This window comes from Clinocottus analis, unplaced genomic scaffold, assembly GCF_023055335.1.
Source record: "Clinocottus analis isolate CAN_PGR_092001 unplaced genomic scaffold, fCliAna1.0.p SCAF_13, whole genome shotgun sequence".
In the NCBI taxonomy this organism is placed as follows: Eukaryota; Metazoa; Chordata; class Actinopteri; order Perciformes; family Cottidae; genus Clinocottus; species Clinocottus analis.
The window spans coordinates 16547861-16566165 of NW_027175854.1; the positions used below are offsets into that span (position 1 = coordinate 16547861).

Sequence of the window (18305 nt, forward strand, 5' to 3'; positions counted from 1 at the left end):
GCCACTTGATGGAGTTTTTGTTACACAACATTTATCAGAAGTGTGTGAGAAGAACAACGGAAAGTGGAGTGGCTTCATGCTCAACTGTACATACTAATAAGCAGGAAATAACCTTTAACCCCCCCCCCCCTCCCCGAAAAACTTAGGCGAAGTACTTTTACATGTACTTGTTCATGTACAGTTTATGTATTTTACAGTCGAGGACAAAGGAGAAGCTTTACACCAATCATAAAGGGAGAGACAGAGCTGTTGTGATGTTACGGTGGATTTGATTGGCTGAAGCCGGCGCATGCGCACCAGTCGCTCTACTTCCTTTTAGAAGTTACTTTTTAAGGGAGCTTCTGGTCGACATGGTCGCTACAAAATGTTGCCAGACTTCATGGATTTAGTTTTTTTTTCTTTTTTTTCTTTCGTCTTCTGTGTCCTCCTGAGCCCAGTTTCAGTTAAATAGACAGTTTTTTTAATGGACCCTGGTAGGACGGGAACATACAGGCGAGTGTCTGGAGATTTAAGTAAACAAACTTTTTGTTTTCATTTTGTTTTTGCACATTCAAAGGAAAGTTCAAGAGATAGTTAGTTAGTTAGTTAGTTAGATAGTTAGTTAGTTAGATAGTTAGAGGGGAAACGTGGGCGCCACCATGCCGGGAAACAACGCAGTGTACGCGGGGAAGAGCAGGAAGAAGCCCGTCCAGAAAAGGTCAGTTTTAATGTTACAAAACACAACTTTGTTGTTTTTTTGTGTGTCACCGCAGGCTGAAAAACAGACAGGAACTCTGTGCACCGTTTGTGGGGTTAATGCGGGTCACTGCTGAATGGATCACTCCCTCGTCACACCTCCATTAATACTGTGTTATTATTAGGATTAGTAGTAGTAGTAGTAGTAGTAATATTACTGCCAATCCTTACATTCGCGAGATTTTTCCAACCATTGCACAATTCAGGTCGTTGTTTGTAGTTTTTTTCTATCAGTGATGAGTGATTTCTCGGACAGGTGGGCAGCTCACCTGCAGTGGAAGGTCACGCTAGGCAATGACGTCACGGGTAGACAACCAGGTGATGGTGGCAGAAGTATTCTGAGGAGCGATACCACCGTGTAGAAATACTCTGTTACAAGCAAGAGTCATGCGTTGAAAGCGTTAGTACAAAAAAAAGTACAAAAGTATCAGCCATTAAATACTTTTAAAGAGTACTCATTTTGCAGCATGGCCCATTTTAGGATAATATGTATACACGGTGTATTAAATTGATGCTTTATGTTCATCATTTGCATCATCATCATGCAGCTGATAAAGGTGGAGCTAATTGTCATTCATTTATATACTAGACCTGTACTAATATATCTTAATTTATCAGTTGATTAATATTTGTTATTGCATGCAGTGATGTTGAACATGTAGAACATGTTAACTTAAATAAAGTACTTATAAATGACTATTTTGCCATTTAAAAAAAATCATAGAAACATTTAATTCTTCCAGCTTCACAAAATGTCATTTTTTCTAAAAATAATTGTAATATATTAGTGATAATGTGAATGTAGTAGTGATAATGTTAAAGGTGTCACTTTGGATTTGGAGAAAATAATCAGCAGATTAATCCATAATGAAAATAAATATGACTTTATAGTTCAAAATGAGCTCCACCAACTACAACAGTAAAATCATATGTTTACAGTAATACATGAGTCATGATAATCAAATGATGTCATAGATGAACGGTCACATTTTACTTTTAATACTTGAAGTTTTGAATTTTGGATGTCTGACTTCTACTGCGACAGTCAGAGACATCCAGAAGTCTCACCCGCAACTCTAAAAACAACTGAGAATTTAACGACACTATTAAAAAGCAGCTTCACGTCTTGACCAGTTAGTCTCCGTAGATTCATCTGTGTTTAAGTCTTCTTCACGCCGTGCGCCCGATACCCCGTTGAGAACCGACCACCTTGCAAGACACACGAGCTGCCCGAGTAACCCGACCCGAGTCAAACTCTTTGTCACTCGCGATGATCACAGAGCGCTTTGCCTCCACTCCAGAGCTGCCGGACAAGCCTTTCCTTTAGTTTGATGAATGCAATCTCTACGTCTATATCGTCTAAACATCACTGCGGCCTGTTTGTAGGATCCTTTTGAATGTTTTTTTTTAGCCCTTTCATAACTTGATTTGATGATTTGAGTCGACAGCGAACATTTCAGAGGAGATAAAAAAAGATGGAGGATGATCTAAATCTTTGCAGAACTTAAATGTCGTTGCTTGGTTTTTAGTCTTTCCACTGTTCCATAAATCACCAACTCTGGTTTGGAGCGAAATAAAACCCCTGATTCACAGAGTTATTTGTGAAAAGAAACCGCTGTTGTACGCTCTGCTCAAAGCCACGGGACTCCATTGATGGAAACAGTCATTTTATCTGATCATAGTAAAACACACTTAATTCAAACGGAACAGAAACAATAAAAAAACTCACCAAAATTAATTTTTTATTAGTCTTTCCACTCTTCCATTAATAACAAACTCTGGTTTGGTTTAATTTGTACTTTAATACACTTAAAGAAACTATATTTATATGCGCTCTTCAAAGCTACTGGACTCCATTGACAGAAACGGTGATTTTATGGACATTTTCACTTTTTACTAACCCTGTTCGACGTCCGTTTGTGACCAGAATAAAAACAGAGATGTCTACTCGTCACTGTCAATGGGAGGAGGAGCCTTTTGCCTCTTTTTAGGTGTTTAAAATCCTGCATACAAACATGCTAACTTTGGTTAAAAAGAGAATTTAATTACGATTCATCAATTATTATTATAATGTGTCATGGCTACACCGACTTTACTTATGTACTCTTATAACTCTTACTTATGTATGCTGTTTCCCAAATACAGACTCTACCTGTCATTGTCAGCATCAGAAACTAAGGGATGCTTTTCCAGATATTACATTTCTTAAGTTGCACCGTTATTATTTTTAATTTCCACTCTAAATTCAGATGTGTCCTCTCTCTCTCAGTCTCTCTCTCTCTGTCTTTCTCTCTGTCTCTCTCTCTCTCTCGCCGTGTTTTATCTCCTCATTCCTTCCTTCGATGTTGTCTCTCCTCTTCCCTGCATCTTTCCTCAGATCTCTGTGTTCAGTCGGCGAGGCTTCTGCAGGTCCCGACACGTCGCAGAGGAATTACATTTTGGTAATTTGCGGTAATAATAACGCGCCTTCTCAGCGTCGTGATGCAACTCTGTGTTATTTGGTCGCGCGTTGTTCAGCCGCGTTGTCTTCACAGCTGTACCCATGAAGTCAACGTCGGTCTACGTTTAAGTAACTCAGCTACTTTCGTGCAGACATTCGTGAGCCCGAGAGGATGAAACCCGCTGACTTTGGTGGTTCTCTGACGGCTGCAGCTCGTGAGGATGAGTGTTGACGAATCGCAATAAATCAACTTAAACGATTCAGTGATGCATTCTGTTTAGTTCCATGAACTTATACTTTCTTTAATACGTTTTTATTTAAGCAATAAGGTACATGAGGCAGTACTGTATCGTCAATAATGTACAGTTCAAGGGTGTTTTCAGGCCCGACACGGCACTGATGGGGAACACTGGTAAATGTAAACAGGTAAACAGTACTTTATGGCTCAATACAGTACACCCCGTGAGTCACTCTCAACCAATCAGAATGCTTGATTTGATCTACCCCGTATAATTGTAATAGTTTGTGTGTAAATCCATCCCTTGTTGTAAAAACAGTCAAAGGTGCTCAATATGTCTTGTTTTGTCAAAGGGAAAGATCCCAAAACCCCAAATATTTTGTAAACGTTACTCTATGACGCAAGAAAACATAAAGATTCTTACATTTGAGAAGCTGGAACCATCAAATATTTGCTTCTTTCTCTTTTTTTAAACACTTAACTCTCTTGAGTACCTTTTTAAAGCATTATACATTATTATACACATATATTATAATCACTTAAATGCAGCAAATTTTCACATTGTTGAAGCGGAAATCATGAATTGATCATCGAGATAGTTTCCATTTCATTGTCGCTCAATTGAGGAATTCATTTCTTTCAGTCGCGCTCGCACACTTTCACATGTTTTGCATTAATTCATGAAGTACCAAAAGCTGTCAGATGAACGAATGAAGGTACAAGTACCTCAGTTCAGTACTTGAGCAAATGTACGCAGATACTTTCCACCACTGCTTCCTGATTTATTTGTGGACGTCATTTCAGTGATGAACAATGATGGGCGAATGTTCTTACGAGTAAAACCAATAACATGTTCCTCTCACGGAGGGCTTTCCAGTCTTGTAATAACAAAAAGATGAGCCACACTTCCAGCCTCCCTAAAGCCCAGGAAGCTGAATCACCGCTTGATGTGGTCAACGGTTTATTCGGGTTCATAACGGTTCATAACACTGGCGTTTTTCTCAGCGGGCGTATTATCTTCCTAAACAGGAAGAGTCGCGTGACGATGAGGGGATGAGAGGATGAGAGGATGAGAGGATGAGCAAAGTCGACCTCGCGTCAAAAACTTCCTCTTCAAATTCCAACTGTGTGTCGTAGATTGTCGAGCGGAGCAAACAAGTTTTAGCAAGCAAGCGAACGTCTCTCAACAAACCGCCTTTGTCTCTTGTATGTGTGTGTGTGTGTGTGTGTGTGTGTGTGTGTCGTTTTCAGTGCCAAGCCTCCGCCAGTGAAGACCAACCCGTCCAAACGCCACCGCGACCGTCTGAACGGAGAGCTGGAGCGCCTCACCGGCATGCTGCCGTTCTCCGAGGAGGTCAGAGGTCGCCTGGACAAGCTGTCTGTGCTGCGGCTCAGCGTGGGATACCTGAAGGTCAAGAGCTACTTCAACGGTCAGTGACCTCCGACCTCACACTTCCGTGGTCATAAAGCACATCTAACGACGAGATGAAATAATATAATATCACAGTAGATCACGTTAGATAATCCCCGAAGGAAGGAAAGACTGAGGAAGAACAAAAACAACAATAAATACAGAATATATAAACGTTTTTATTTTGTGTATAAGAAGTGGTGTGAATACTTCCTCCTCCCCGGGTGTTGGCTGAGAGCGGTGAGGCGGCGTGTGTGTGTGTGTGTGTACGTGTACGTGGAATCAAATCAAATGTTTTTAGGTGATGAAACGCGCGGCGCCGGACATTTTTAGTGGCTTGAGCGCCGAGCGAGTGTTTTGGGTGTCGGGAGAGGGGAAACCCGACACCGTGAATCACAAACAGCTGGTGAGGGGAAGCAGGAGAGAAGCGGGTCATGCAAAGCGACAGGAGACGGGAACATGAGGTCCTCATTCTGATGCTGATCACACACACACACACACACACACACAGAAACACACACACACACACAGTCACGGGTGGCAGTTGGTTGCCGGCACAGTCCTGGTACATCGTTTGAGTTTCCCGGCTGAACTTGAGCCTCATCGCATGCTTTTACATTGCTGTCTTAATTCCAGTGTCTTTTGTTCTAGTTATTGTTCACCAAAAGATGCTGTTTACAAAAAGCACAAGTCTGGTGATCAAACTACTGTGAGCTTTGCTGTTGTTCCTAATAAATAGCACTTTATTTATCCTTTTTTTCCCAAGAGATTTTTTTTTTTACAGATATACATCTGTAAAAAAAATGGCTCTGAGGCTGCCGCTCGATGACGTCATGTCCGATCACCTGAAACGACCTTTTCGTGTAGTTACGCTTCACATGTCCGTGTGCACGTTTTGCACGTTTTTATTCTCAAAGCAAACCACGACGCTTCAACCAGCTGGTGCCGAAATTTCCAGCTAAATATACACTTGAAAAAAAAAAAAAGAAATGACACAGTAACCGACGCCATCGTGACCACAGATCCAAATGAGCAGCAGAGTCCAGCGGGCTCTCTCTCTCTCTCTCTCTCTCTCTCTCTCTCTCTCTCTCTCTCTCTCTCTCTCTGTCTCTCTGTCTGTCTGTCTGTCTCTCCGTCTCTCTCTACCTCGCTCTCTGTCTCTCCCCTCTCTCTGTCTCTCTCTCCCTCTTTCTTTCGGTCTCTCTCTCCCTCTCTCTGTCTGTCTCTCTCTCTGGCTCTCTCCCCCTCTCTTTGTCTCTCTCTCCCTCTTTCTTTCGGTCTCTCTCTCGCTCTCTCTCCCTCTCTCTGTCTGTCTCTCTCTCTGGCTCTCTCTTCTTCTCTCTGTCTCTCTCTCTCTCTCCCTCTCTCTGTCTGTCTCTCTCTCTGGCTCTCTCTTCTTCTCTCTGTCTCTCTCTCTCTCTCTCCCTCTCTCTGTCTGTCTCTCTCTCTGGCTCTCTCTTCTTCTCTCTGTCTCTCTCTCCCTCCCCTATCTCTGATCGCTGCTGTTGATGGAGGGGTGGAGCAGTGGAGGGGTGGAGAGATGGAGGGTGGGGGGTGGAGGGGTGGGGGTCTCTGCTGCTCGGTGGCACGGCATGAGGGCTCTGGACGAGGCTCTTGAAAAGCTTCCTCTCTGTGTTTGTTTATTTATCCTCGAACCGCCACCATGGAGCGAGATGTCGTTCTGGATACGAAGAGTTTTGTTTGTTTTTGTAAACACATATTTTGTGTTTTGCAAAAAATCCATCCAGTATAGAAGTAAAGAAGGAGTGGAGCGCCGGAAACTCAAAGGAAATATATAAAAAAATATAAAAGAGAAACGACTTCAAGATAAACTCTGTACTGAAGTGAACTGAATGTGCTAAAGTAGTCAGTGAACTACTGTGTGTGTGTGTGTGTGTGTGTGTGTGTGTATGTGTCCAGGAAGGTTAAGCACAAACTCATCTGTTGTTCCCTCGAATGAGTCCCAGGTGATGCCATCGCCATGGTGAACCCCTGTCGCCGTAGTAACAGAGTCCAAAATCTGCGCTGCACAGGAAGTCGGCACCGCGGGGAGTTTCTGTAGAGATGGTTGTTCACGATGACGTCGTTAACGGCTCTTTCTGCAAGATAAATCTGCTGAGTCATGGACTGGGCAAGGCTTTTACAAAGCAGCAATATTGCTTATATATATATATATATATATATATATATATATATATATATATATATATATATATATATATATATATATATATAAGCAATATTGCTGCATTTCTGCTTCCTTTAAACCGTTGAAAACTGTGGAACCAAATTTGTCTCTAGACCTCTTTTCCCTGTTTGAGTCGTCGAAGGAACCCCAAATTAATTCAAATACTTGTGTTTATTGTATGAATTTGTTCAGCAAAGTCTTGGGAAAAAAATGTATATCTGCAAAAAAAAACACTTTTTAAAGATTTTTTGATCGTAAGTGTAAACATCCAGCATGATATGAGCCAGATTCCCCAAAAATGCCTCCTGGAGCGGGCAATAAGACACCTTTTTGGAAAGATTAGGACCTAAAGAATCTGAATCTGCAACAACAATCACAATAAAACAAAGTCTTGACCTTTTAGGAAGGAGTTTCAGTCAAAAAAACTGTGTTGTTCACTTGAAAAATGAAACGTTTTTGTATTTTATGCCAAAAGATTGTCCGAATGGGGCATGCTGGGACTTAAAATGGGAGCGGGAGGTTTCCAAAAGGTTAACGCATCAACCTGAAACTATTAAAATACTAATAATTAATACTTAGTATGGTATGCTATAGTATTTTCAGTGAACTATCTTAAGGCTTGCGTCATGTTTTTATCCTCTTCGTCGATAGTTTGGTTGCATGAATCACATATTTCGCCACTTTCCTCTTCTGCACTGCAGCAGCGCTCCAGAAGCACGTGAGGTCGGCTCCTCTTGTGTCTGCAAACGGCAGAAATGGACCGTCGGTGTCTCTGGATGGAGTCAGTTTCTCCGAGGGGGATCTCCTTCTCCAGGTACAGAACTTAAACATCGCCAGCGTGCGTCAGAGCAGCCGTGCGTCCGTCAGCGCCGATGTCACCTTGTGTTTCTGTTGCGTCTGCAGGCTTTAAATGGGTTCGTGTTGGTCGTCACGACCGATGGGACCATCTTCTACGCGTCCCCGACCATCCAGGACTTCCTGGGCTTCCATCAGGTGAAACACAGTGTTAACATCTGTCTGTGTACCAGTGATGACGGACGTACTATTTGTGATCATTAGTGGTCTTCTCAAGGGACTCTGGTGCTCAGAGGCACTACCACTTTAGTCCACAGAGGGCGCCAGAATCAACACAACGAGAAAGACGCTCGCAGCAACTTTAAGTAACAGTAGCAATACTATGGTGTAAAAAAATACTCTATTGCAAGCAGTAGATGTATAAAAGTACCTGTAATTGTTCTTGAGGTACTTGTAGTAATGTTAACTCCTTCCCTCCCTTCTCCAGTCCGATGTGGTCCACCAGAATGTGCATGAACTCGTTCACACGGAGGACAGAGAGATGTTCAGATGTCAGCTCCACTTCGCCCTCAAACCCGGCGACTCGCGCTCAGACGTGAGAGCACAAGGTACGACTTCAACTCGTCACTATCTACCCGTCAAATACACACAACACAGGTTCTTACCAATCAAGAGGATGACATGAGAACAGGAATTTACTATTTCCATTGAACATATTCCCGACTTCCAGTTTGTCACTTCAGAGGATTTGCTTTCGTTTTTCTTTGTCTCAATCAGTAATAACGTTTTATTTGAATAGCACCTTTTTAAAAAAAAAAAATAATGCACCAAATTTATTTTCAGAAAGATAATTTGAGCAAAATAAAATAATAATTGCATAAAGTCAGATAAGACACTAAAAAAAACAGATTTAATAATATGCCATAATACTAAAACCCATAAAATTATAAAACGTGACATTAAAGCTGTGACGCAGATATTTCTTTTTAGGATATTATGTGACGGCAAACTGAATACCTTCAGAATTAGAAATGTTATGATTTCCTCTTCTGTTGCGCACTATTTCCTGACATTTTAACGATCATTAAGCACGTAAACAATCAGATGAATCGATCCTGACGTCTTTGTCTTTTGTAAACGCTAATTCGGACACAGACAGGCGCTTTATTCCTCCTGCGTGGACATGTAATCCGATGCCGACGTGGTCAGACGCGGCACAGGGACGCACACCGGTTTGAGATGTTCCTTCTCTGCAGATGGCCCGTCGAGCGGCAAGACCGCGAGCGGCTCGGTGAGCTCGCTGCCTCAGTACGTCCCTCCGGAGAACTCCTCCTTCCTGGACAGAAGCTTCTGCTGCCGCCTTCGCTGCCTCCTGGACAACAACTCCGGGTTCCTGGTAATGACGTCAAAGCGTCCGTTAAACCCGCCGAAACCACGAGCAGCTGTGGCGGCGTCTTTTTTTTACCTCGTGTTTCACCGCCGCATAAAACGTCTGTGGAAACGGCACAATCGTGGTTAGAAGCATAAAGAACTCACAAATCAAGTCCAGGCTCCGTGTGTGGCCTGCGAACAGTTTAAAATGTTATGAAATGTCACTATTTAAGCCTGGATTTGGTTGTTTTTGGTGATGGAGGCGAAGGCGTTTATCCCACGAGGCATTCAAGGACAGTGGAAAAGTTGTGACTGTATGACACATTTTAGGATTTTTTTTTTTAAAGGAAACATGCTTTGATTTTTTCCACTAATTGTTGAGATGAATCAACAAAGTATTTCTTCAAGAAAGCAAAACTACAAAGTGCCACTTTCTTTATTTAAAGTGTAGTCGGAAAAATATGTGTTTTTAGTTTGCGGCGGAAGACGTAGAGACTTCCTGCCGCCCTGACGTCAACGGGGAGCTCGCTTCGCCATCTTAGGAGCCGGGACGGCACACCGTCGTGACTCAGTTGAGCGTTTAGCTCGCGGCGACGGAGCTACGAGCCGATCGGCGTGAGGTTTTACCGCGCGTGTAATGCAATCTCTGCCTCCTCCAACCTCCAGGCTCTGAACTTCAACGGGCGTCTGAAGTACCTTCACTCCCAGGGAGGCGCGTCTCCTCCTCAGCTGGCTCTGTTCGCCCTCGCCACCCCTGTGCAGCCTCCCTCGGTCATGGCGATCCGGACCAAGACCCTCATCTTCCAGTCGAAACACAGGATGGACTTTGCTCCCGTGGGCATCGACACCAGGTGGGTCGTCTCTGGTGAACCTCTGCGTGTGACAAGGACGTGTTGAGGAACCGGGGAAGCAGCCGCTGTAACCGTCTGCGTGTGTCTCTGCAGAGGGAAGCTGGTTTTAGGATACACAGAGACGGAGCTGGTCACGACCGGCTCCGGCTATCAGTTCATCCACGCTGCCGACATGATGTACTGCGCCGACAACCACCTCCGCAGTGAGTTACCACTCCGCAACACACACACACACACACACAGCTGCGTTGTGCGCTTTCTGCCTCTCTCGCTAACCCGTCCTGCCGTCGCCGCTCCCGCAGTGATCAAGACCGGCGACAGCTACTTTTCATGCTTCCGGCTGCTGACCAAAGCCGGACGCTGGTTGTGGGTTCAGGCCAACGCCCGGATCGTCTTCAAGGGAGGGAGACCCGACTTCATCATCGCTCGCCAGAAAGCCCTCACGTGAGCGCCGGCTTCCTGCCTCACTCATTTTGTTGATACAACCTCCGATTTCATTCTCTTCACCCCCTTTATTCAAGGATTTAAAAGTCCAGTCATTTGTATTTTTTCTTCTTCTGCAGAAACGAAGAAGGAGAGGAACACTTGCAGCAGAGAAGACGGCAGCTCCCGTTCAACCTCGCCACGGGGGAAGGAGTCCTGTACGACGTGTCTTGTGAATCCATCCCCGGCGCTCCGGGCACCGCGACGGAGAAGCCCCTGGACCCCGCCTCCCTCCTGGGATCCCTCCGCCAGCAAGACCACTCGGTTTACACCCGGCCGCAGGAACCCGGTGCCCAGCTCCCGCTCTTCACCCAACTCGAGGACCCGGGTCTGGAGCAAGCCCAGTCGCCCTTGGAGCGGGCCTTCCTGGACAGCCACGCTCTGCTCAGTGTGCCGGGTCAGACCCGGGGCTCCAGGTCCATCACGGGCGACCTCACGTCGGAGTCCATGCTCGACTCTTTGGAGCAGATTTTGGGGGACATCGCGGACGGCGGGCTGGAGGGCCTCGGCGTGGAGGCGACGGAGCTGAGGGACTGGGAGAACACCATCGCCAGGCTGAGCGACGAGAGGGAGGACGTGTCAAGGGAACTGGATCACATCCTGGCCAACGACGTGTTCTCGTACGTGGAGGAGGCTCTGACGAGGGAGACCGCACTGGGCTCGCACCCGGGGGGCGCCGCATCTTTAAACGACGAGTGGCGGCAAACGACGGACGTAGACGCCACGTCCGTCTTGGCGGAGCGGGCTCCGTTCGGAGACGGTGCCGCCGGTTACTCGCCGGCGCGCGCGCAGTGTCGTGACGCTCCGCGGGGGCACGCCTCTTCTTCGCCGTGGCCTGCGGGACAAACGATGGCGACACAACGCCGCCACGCCGCGGGGACGCAGCACTCTGGGCTTCCGTGTGTTCAAATGGCCGACGGCATCTACAGCGGCGGCGGCTATCGGCCCGGCTCCGACCAAACTGTGCAATACACGCTAACGGGTTCCCAGCAGACTCTCGCGGGGCCGCAGCATCAGAACCCGCCGGCGTGGCAGAACCCGCCGGCGTGGCAGAACCCGCCGGCGTGGCAGAACCCGCCGGCGTGGCAGCAGTTCAACGCGGCGGCACACTCCTCGCACGCGGCCCGCTCATCCGGCAGCTGCATGTACGAGAAAAGACAGAGCGGGCCTCTTCCGGGACCTTCGTGCTCCAGAGGAACCGCAAACGTTCCCCTCGGCACGCCGGGCGGTGACGTCGGTCCGGGGATGGTGTGGGCGGCGGCGCCGGCGGCGGGCGGCCGCACAGATGTGGGCAACGTCAGCTCGGGAGCGGCTCGACCAGAATTTGCTCCTGAAAGTGGAACAATACAGTCGTCGTTCTTCTGTTGGAGCGGTGAAGCTCAGGTAAAAAAAAATTAAAATAAAGACTTAAGTTTGAAACTCGTTTTTGGGGAAGGAAAACGGTTCGGATCGCTTCCCGACTGTTTGTCCAGATGGTTGTGATTTGTCTTGGAAAACACTTTGTTAACGCCTCGGGCGGCTCTCACTCTGGTTTTGATGAGCCTCTCCTGCACCGCGAGCTGTGAGGGATTTAACACATTACGCACAAAGTCAAGAGACTGATCGTTGCAGCACTTTCTATATGTACATGCGCTGTGTGTGTGTGTGTCTGTGTGTGTGTGTGTGTGTGTGTGTGTGTGGGGATGACATCAGCGACTCGTCCCGCGGGCGTTTGGTCTGCATGTTTCAAGCGCCGAGCTCAAAGGAAGAGTTTCTTATTTTCAGGGTAATCACAGCGTTTTCTTCTTCTTCCACCCGCAGATCTCCAAGGTTTCCCTGAACGGTGTCGTTGACCCGTTTGCCTTCTCCTCCCTTCCCACCGGGAGCGTCAACCTTCCCCAAAACTCCGGCCCGTAGCGGCTCGGCGGCTCGGAGGCGATGGGGGAAGAGGGGAAGTTTCCCCTCCGGGACGCTCGTGATACTCTAGAGATGTTCCCTCTGCTTGCGGCTCACCGGGAAACACGAACCCTCTCATTTCAAAACTGAAAAAACATTTTTTCCGCATGACAGTCTTTCGCATATTTTGGGACACTCGACTCTTCAAATACTTATCACACAACCTTTTCAAATAACTGTTTTACTCAACGTGCAGGCTGCGAGCTGAACAGGACTTGATGAAGTCCGTTCTCTCGGTGAGGAATCGATGCTCTCTTCATTTCATTCCTCTTACTGGACGTCACCCCAGAGCTCTCTGTGTTATGTAACTTATGCTTAATACCCAGTACACTTTATATTTATAACCTTGTGATACCTTTCATTTCTTCTACTTTAAAAGTAGGGATGGATGGATCTTTTCCTGTTCAGTATAAACAGGAGGAATCGTTAGAAACCAGAAAAAACCTGTTCCAATGTCTTATGAATCCTGAACTTCTACTTTTACGACATTGCTTTTGTTTTTGTCTCCAAGGGCGGCGTTTGGATTTTCGTCCGCTGTGAAAACCAAAAAAAAAGACTTTTCCCGACATGTTGGAAGAAATCTGGACTCTAAATACTTCCACAAAAGACTTAGAAGACCGACAGTATGTCGTTGTTTCTGTAGTTCTACGTCGAATAAGCGCAGTGGACGTAAAACGCACAAGATGCCGTATTAAAACACTGTAAAGTGTGAGCGGATCTAAATTAAGGAGCGTGACATGCTGTTTAAATCCGTCTCAGCGGCGTCAAAGGAGAACTTTGTCTGCCTTGTCAAATCAAATTATATTCATAATAAAGTACACATTTATGCATTTGTATGCCTTTAGGAGACACAGCCATATTATTGCGCAACTGTAGAAGTGACTCTCCGCTCTGTAGCTGCTTTGTATTCCTCGTGTACAAGATTGACCCTTTTAGGGACAAGTGTAATTTATTTAGCCATCAAAGAACTGTAACCCTTCTGTTACCTGCACGCAGTACTCCCTCAGAGCCACACACGTGGAGTGTTTTCTCTATTCATGTGAGGACACCGTGTGATCGTGTTGGAACTGGGTCACGCGCCGACACGTCCAGGTGTCGGGTTGACTCGTATTCTTCCCTGTGGAGCATCTCAGACGGCTCATCTCACGGTTTTTTTTGTTTGTTCCAGCCTTCTTGCGTTCACATCAGCCTTCCTCTTGAGCTATATGCGTATGTGTATATATATATTTGTTCCCACAGGCCGTTACGTAACCGTCAGCTGCCTCCCTCACACAGCAGACTCCCCTCGGCCTCTTTTGTGTCTCCTGTGTTTTTGATTAGACGTACAACCTTTTCTTTCTTTTTTTTAAAAAAAAAAAAGAGGCCAAACAAGATCCAGAGCCGACAGACGGATTCTTTGTGGCTGTTCGTGAGCACAAAGGAGCTTTAACGTCGCCTCAACCTGCTGGTTAGCATTGTGAACTCTCCGAAAAGACTCAGAAACACCCACTTAAGTAAGAATAGCAATGCCACCGCGGAGAAATACACCATTCAAATGTTTACCTAAGTAAAAGTCCAAAAGTAGTTGCATCAAAATGTATGCAAAGTACTTTATGTGTAATATCCTTTATGTAATGGGATTAAATCTCATTTGAACCTGGATTTATTGTTTGATGATGTTTTTAAATTGTATGAACGTCACGTAACTGAAGCTATGAAGTAGCAAACAATCTAAGTATTTAAGTAATGTACAAGTACCTCAAAAATGCACTTAAAAGTACACTGCTTCTCAAGTAAATTACCTACTTTGTCACCTCCCATCACTGAAAAAAAGTCAATAATTCTGAATTGAATGATATAAAAACATAATCTTTATCATACAACGTCACGGTGAGAGCTACTAGGACATTTATGTCGTAGTAAATTGATTTTTAAATAATGTATTTTAGTGAATTTGCTGCTAAACACACTTGAAAATGTAAGATGCCTTTTATTCTAAGAATATATGTTTTAAAACTCTTTGATTCAGCTGCAATAATTATAATCTTTAGTTATAACGCGTCTTCATTGTACTTTAACTTGAGGATACATTAGTGCTTTTGAGTAGCCACATACTGCAGATATATATTTATACACGCTGTGTACAGGTTAAACATTTGTTTTTTGGCATGTCCTTACAGAATAGTTTACGATGGAAACTATGTACTAAATAATACTTTGCTCACTTTTCTACTCACAGATATTTGTAAATCGACTCTTCATTGAATATAATTTCTTTTGGAAGCATTGTGTGTGTTTTCTTAAAGGGTTTCTCCTCCCGCATAGGTGAGCAACCACCTAATGTGATGTGTAAAATAAGCAAAACACACGTATTTCATCTGTTATCGTTATTTTTGTAAAGCTTAACCAAGTCCAGCGCTGCAATCCAAGCCTCGTCCCGGAAGAAAAGGCGGACTATTCCTGTCTGAGTGAGGAATAAAAGACTGAGGAAACACAAAGTAACCCGATATCACCATCAGCAGCGCCTGATACGACGCTCTCACGCGAGGAATCTGATGCTCTATTAGGAAGTGAAAGGAAAAAGGAGGAAGACCGGCCTGTGGAGAAAGAAAGGGGGCGATGGAGAGAGTCTAAAAGAAACGGCTGCTCTGGGAGCTGCTTCGTGAAAGCTGAAGCAACAGCAGTTCAGCTTCAGTTCACAGAGAGGAGATGAATATTGCCTCCAGGTTTAAAGACAATAATGAGATTTCAATGTTCGTGTAGCCTTGCATTGGAGTTATTAGCAGTGTTTTTACTTCTAAGTCACTAGGAAATGGACTTTTTACTCCACCTTAACATGGTTTGTTATTTTGACAGCTACAGTTATTTGACAGATTATGATTTGTTCCCTTTTACCGAGGAGCAAAGTCAACTTTTCTCCCAATTCTGACTGAAAGCAGACTTTACATGTTGGTGCATTTCATAGTAAATAAGCAGCGTTAATATATCAATATTCTATTCATATTGTGACATGAGTAGACATCGTTATGGCTTACGTGTTGTATAAACCTTTACTCATCAAATCCACATCACTGATGATATCTTTTAAAAGTGTTTTTTTGTTTTTGCAGATATACATTTTTTTCCTAAGACTTTGCTGAACAAATACATACAATAAACACAAGTATTGGAGTTAATTTGGGGTTCCTACGACGACTCAAACACGGGGGGAAAGTGTTGCTGTGTAGCTCAGGACCAGAATGCACTTTGGCGCCACCGTGTGGCAACGAAGCATCTGCGCGATGGTAAAGATGCTCTCTTCTGCTGGAGGAAGGTCAGAGGAGAGTTTATTGTTACACATTCAGTGGGCAGGAGGGAACCTGTGCATTGTGTTAGATACACAATGAAAACAGAAGCAGGGAAACAACTCAAAAGAAGCAACATGTTCCTGCTGCGGAGGCTGGAAAGAGGAGCTGGTTTGAAGTAGTTTATTCCAGTGGCTCCTTCCAGCCGGCCGTGAGAAGATTAATGCAGGAAAGAAGGGAGAAGAAATGTATGCTCACATTGAAGGGTTATTTAAATTAAACTATGTGAGGAGAAATGTCTCTTTGGTGGATTTAACAACAATTTTTTGGGGGAAAAAGAAACATGAAAAGCATCTGGATCGTTCCTCAAAGAAACCTGACAAAGCCAGAAAGATTTAAAAACACTGGCTTCATCTTTAAAAAACAAACATTTTATAATCATACCATTGTTCTTTTCTTGTAAAGTCTTAATTAGAAAAAGTCATTCTAGTTGTCAGATAAAGTAAAAAGTGCACAAATCCTCAGGTGAAGTATTTGTGTAAATATACTTCTTGAACTTCCACCACGGGCTGTTTGATTTTGGGCTAAACACATATAGATTGTTTGAGATAATTTCCCCTCCCTCGCCTGCAGGCTGTTGTCCGAGAATTAACTCATAGTTAGCTCATAGCTTTAGCCACCTGTCCCCTGTGTGAAGGAGTCCAGGTGCTGCAGGTTCCGCAGACACCTGCAGGTGGCGCTGCTGCGTCACGAGAGCACTCGGGCCGCCGTCACGGTCCGGTAGCTGGTACACTGTTCTTGGTGAGTAATGTCCCCCAGAGGGAAGCTCTTCCTCACAGAAAACATGACACACACCTACTGACTGAACCGTTACATCAGCTGTTTCCTCGAAACGATGAATAATCTCATCACGGGGTCAGAGGTCAATCCAGAGGGCGAAAGAGGGAGACACACGATTATTGCACCGAAAATAGAATATTTGGCAAAAACAGCTCGTTCCTCGTCATGTTTTATTGGTTGATTTGATCCAAAATCAAAGTAAAGTTAAATAGATATTACATTTTGATTTCAGTGCAGTTTCAGTGTGGTCGCTACAGTAACATGAAAGCAATGCTAACAGGGTTCAAATTCAACGTAAACAAACCGAATTAAAATACTCGACTCGGGGCTTTAAAATGTACAGACTCACACAAAAACAATCGCTCTCAATCATCACGAGAAGATTTTAATATTTTGCAGCGTTGGGGACGTTTCTGTTCGTCTTTAAAAACACAGCGACCGAGAGCGAGCGCAAGAGGAAGCTACAAAATGGCGGCTCAAAGTGTTCAAAACCAGAGCCGCCTACCAAAGATGACAGGATGTAATAATAAATTCAATATATTGCACAGAAATAAGTAATTTCTTTCCCTCAATGTCCAAAGATAACACTTCAGCTGACTTGACTCAGTAAATGAGTGAGAATATAATCTGATTAATATGATTTTATGGCATATTCCAAGATGTAAAATGGTTATCCGTCAATCTAAATCAACCTGCTGGTTTTTAGTAAATTTAATTTTTTTTTAAAAACGTGAATATTGAGTCCTGGGGTTGGTTTTCCTCCACTGGCGAGCGCCTTTCCCTCGTTGAGCCTTTTGAATGTTGTTGTCGATATTATGGATAATTAACAGAATATAATCAGCATATAGCAGAATATAATCATGTATTACTATATGTGGAGATTAGATACAGATTATTACTAAAATTGTTTGCCCTTAGTCATTCCACTTGCTCTTTGTGGTACTTTTTAAATTTTTTTTATCAGAAATCGTATGAAAACATTATTTTTTTTCCCAATAGAAGATTAAAATGGGGAAGCTGAAAGGGTTAACATTTGAATTGTCTATTTGAAGACCTTCTCTCTTATAAAACACATTTCATATTGCAGCAACGTTAAGACATGTGATGAAATATCCACGGTGACAATGTGCTGTGAGACGCCTTTCTTTTGTTCTCACATCTTTCCTCTCAGGCCTTCTCACTCTGTCAGAGAAATTATTCATAATTTTCAATCAGCAATTCGTCAGTGTTTAACAGTAATTGAATTTTGATATGGGGCAATTATTCATCATTTATGGTTATTTGCATTAATTTAAAATATTAATGGGTTCTTTTGGGTGAGAGAAGAGATGAGTATTCGGTCACAGAGGAGCTGCACCACTCGAGGCATCTATATATCCGCTGGCATTACCCAGAAACCTTTGCACCGCGTCTGCACGGCACAGGTCGAAGAAGGGGCAGTTCACATTCTTTAAACATGCAGGAAAGAGCTGGATTTAAAAGCTTAAGCTTCGGTAAAATACCTCAATGTCTCTTGAAAGTGTTTCCTCAAAATTACAATTGCAAATGATGATTTTCATGAAAGCCAATGTCCTCATTTATCTGGTCTATATTCCCTCCACGTTGTCCTGCCTACAAACTCAAACTCTACTTCCTTTTCTCCCAGTTGTAGATCATTCTTTATTCTTTAGTAAACTGTACAGTAAAGATATATGTGTTGTTTTCAGCCTGTGTGTTTGATAACAGTGTTGACGTTGTTAGCATGCTAACCAGCTA

At 44.2% G+C, this 18305-nt stretch overlaps 1 protein-coding gene across 1 annotated transcript; it reads left to right on the forward strand.

Moving 5' to 3' along the window:
• Positions 1-350: 350 nt before the first annotated feature.
• Positions 351-14675, forward strand: LOC137783715 (aryl hydrocarbon receptor-like). The gene is made up of 11 exons (XM_068573967.1): positions 351-697; positions 4665-4843; positions 7714-7826; positions 7916-8005; positions 8295-8415; positions 9064-9203; positions 9845-10029; positions 10123-10232; positions 10332-10473; positions 10593-11895; positions 12313-14675. Exons 1-11 carry the CDS (start codon positions 639-641, stop codon positions 12406-12408), a joined length of 2538 nt encoding a protein of 845 aa, XP_068430068.1. The 5' UTR covers positions 351-638; the 3' UTR covers positions 12409-14675.
• Positions 14676-18305: the final 3630 nt, after the last annotated feature.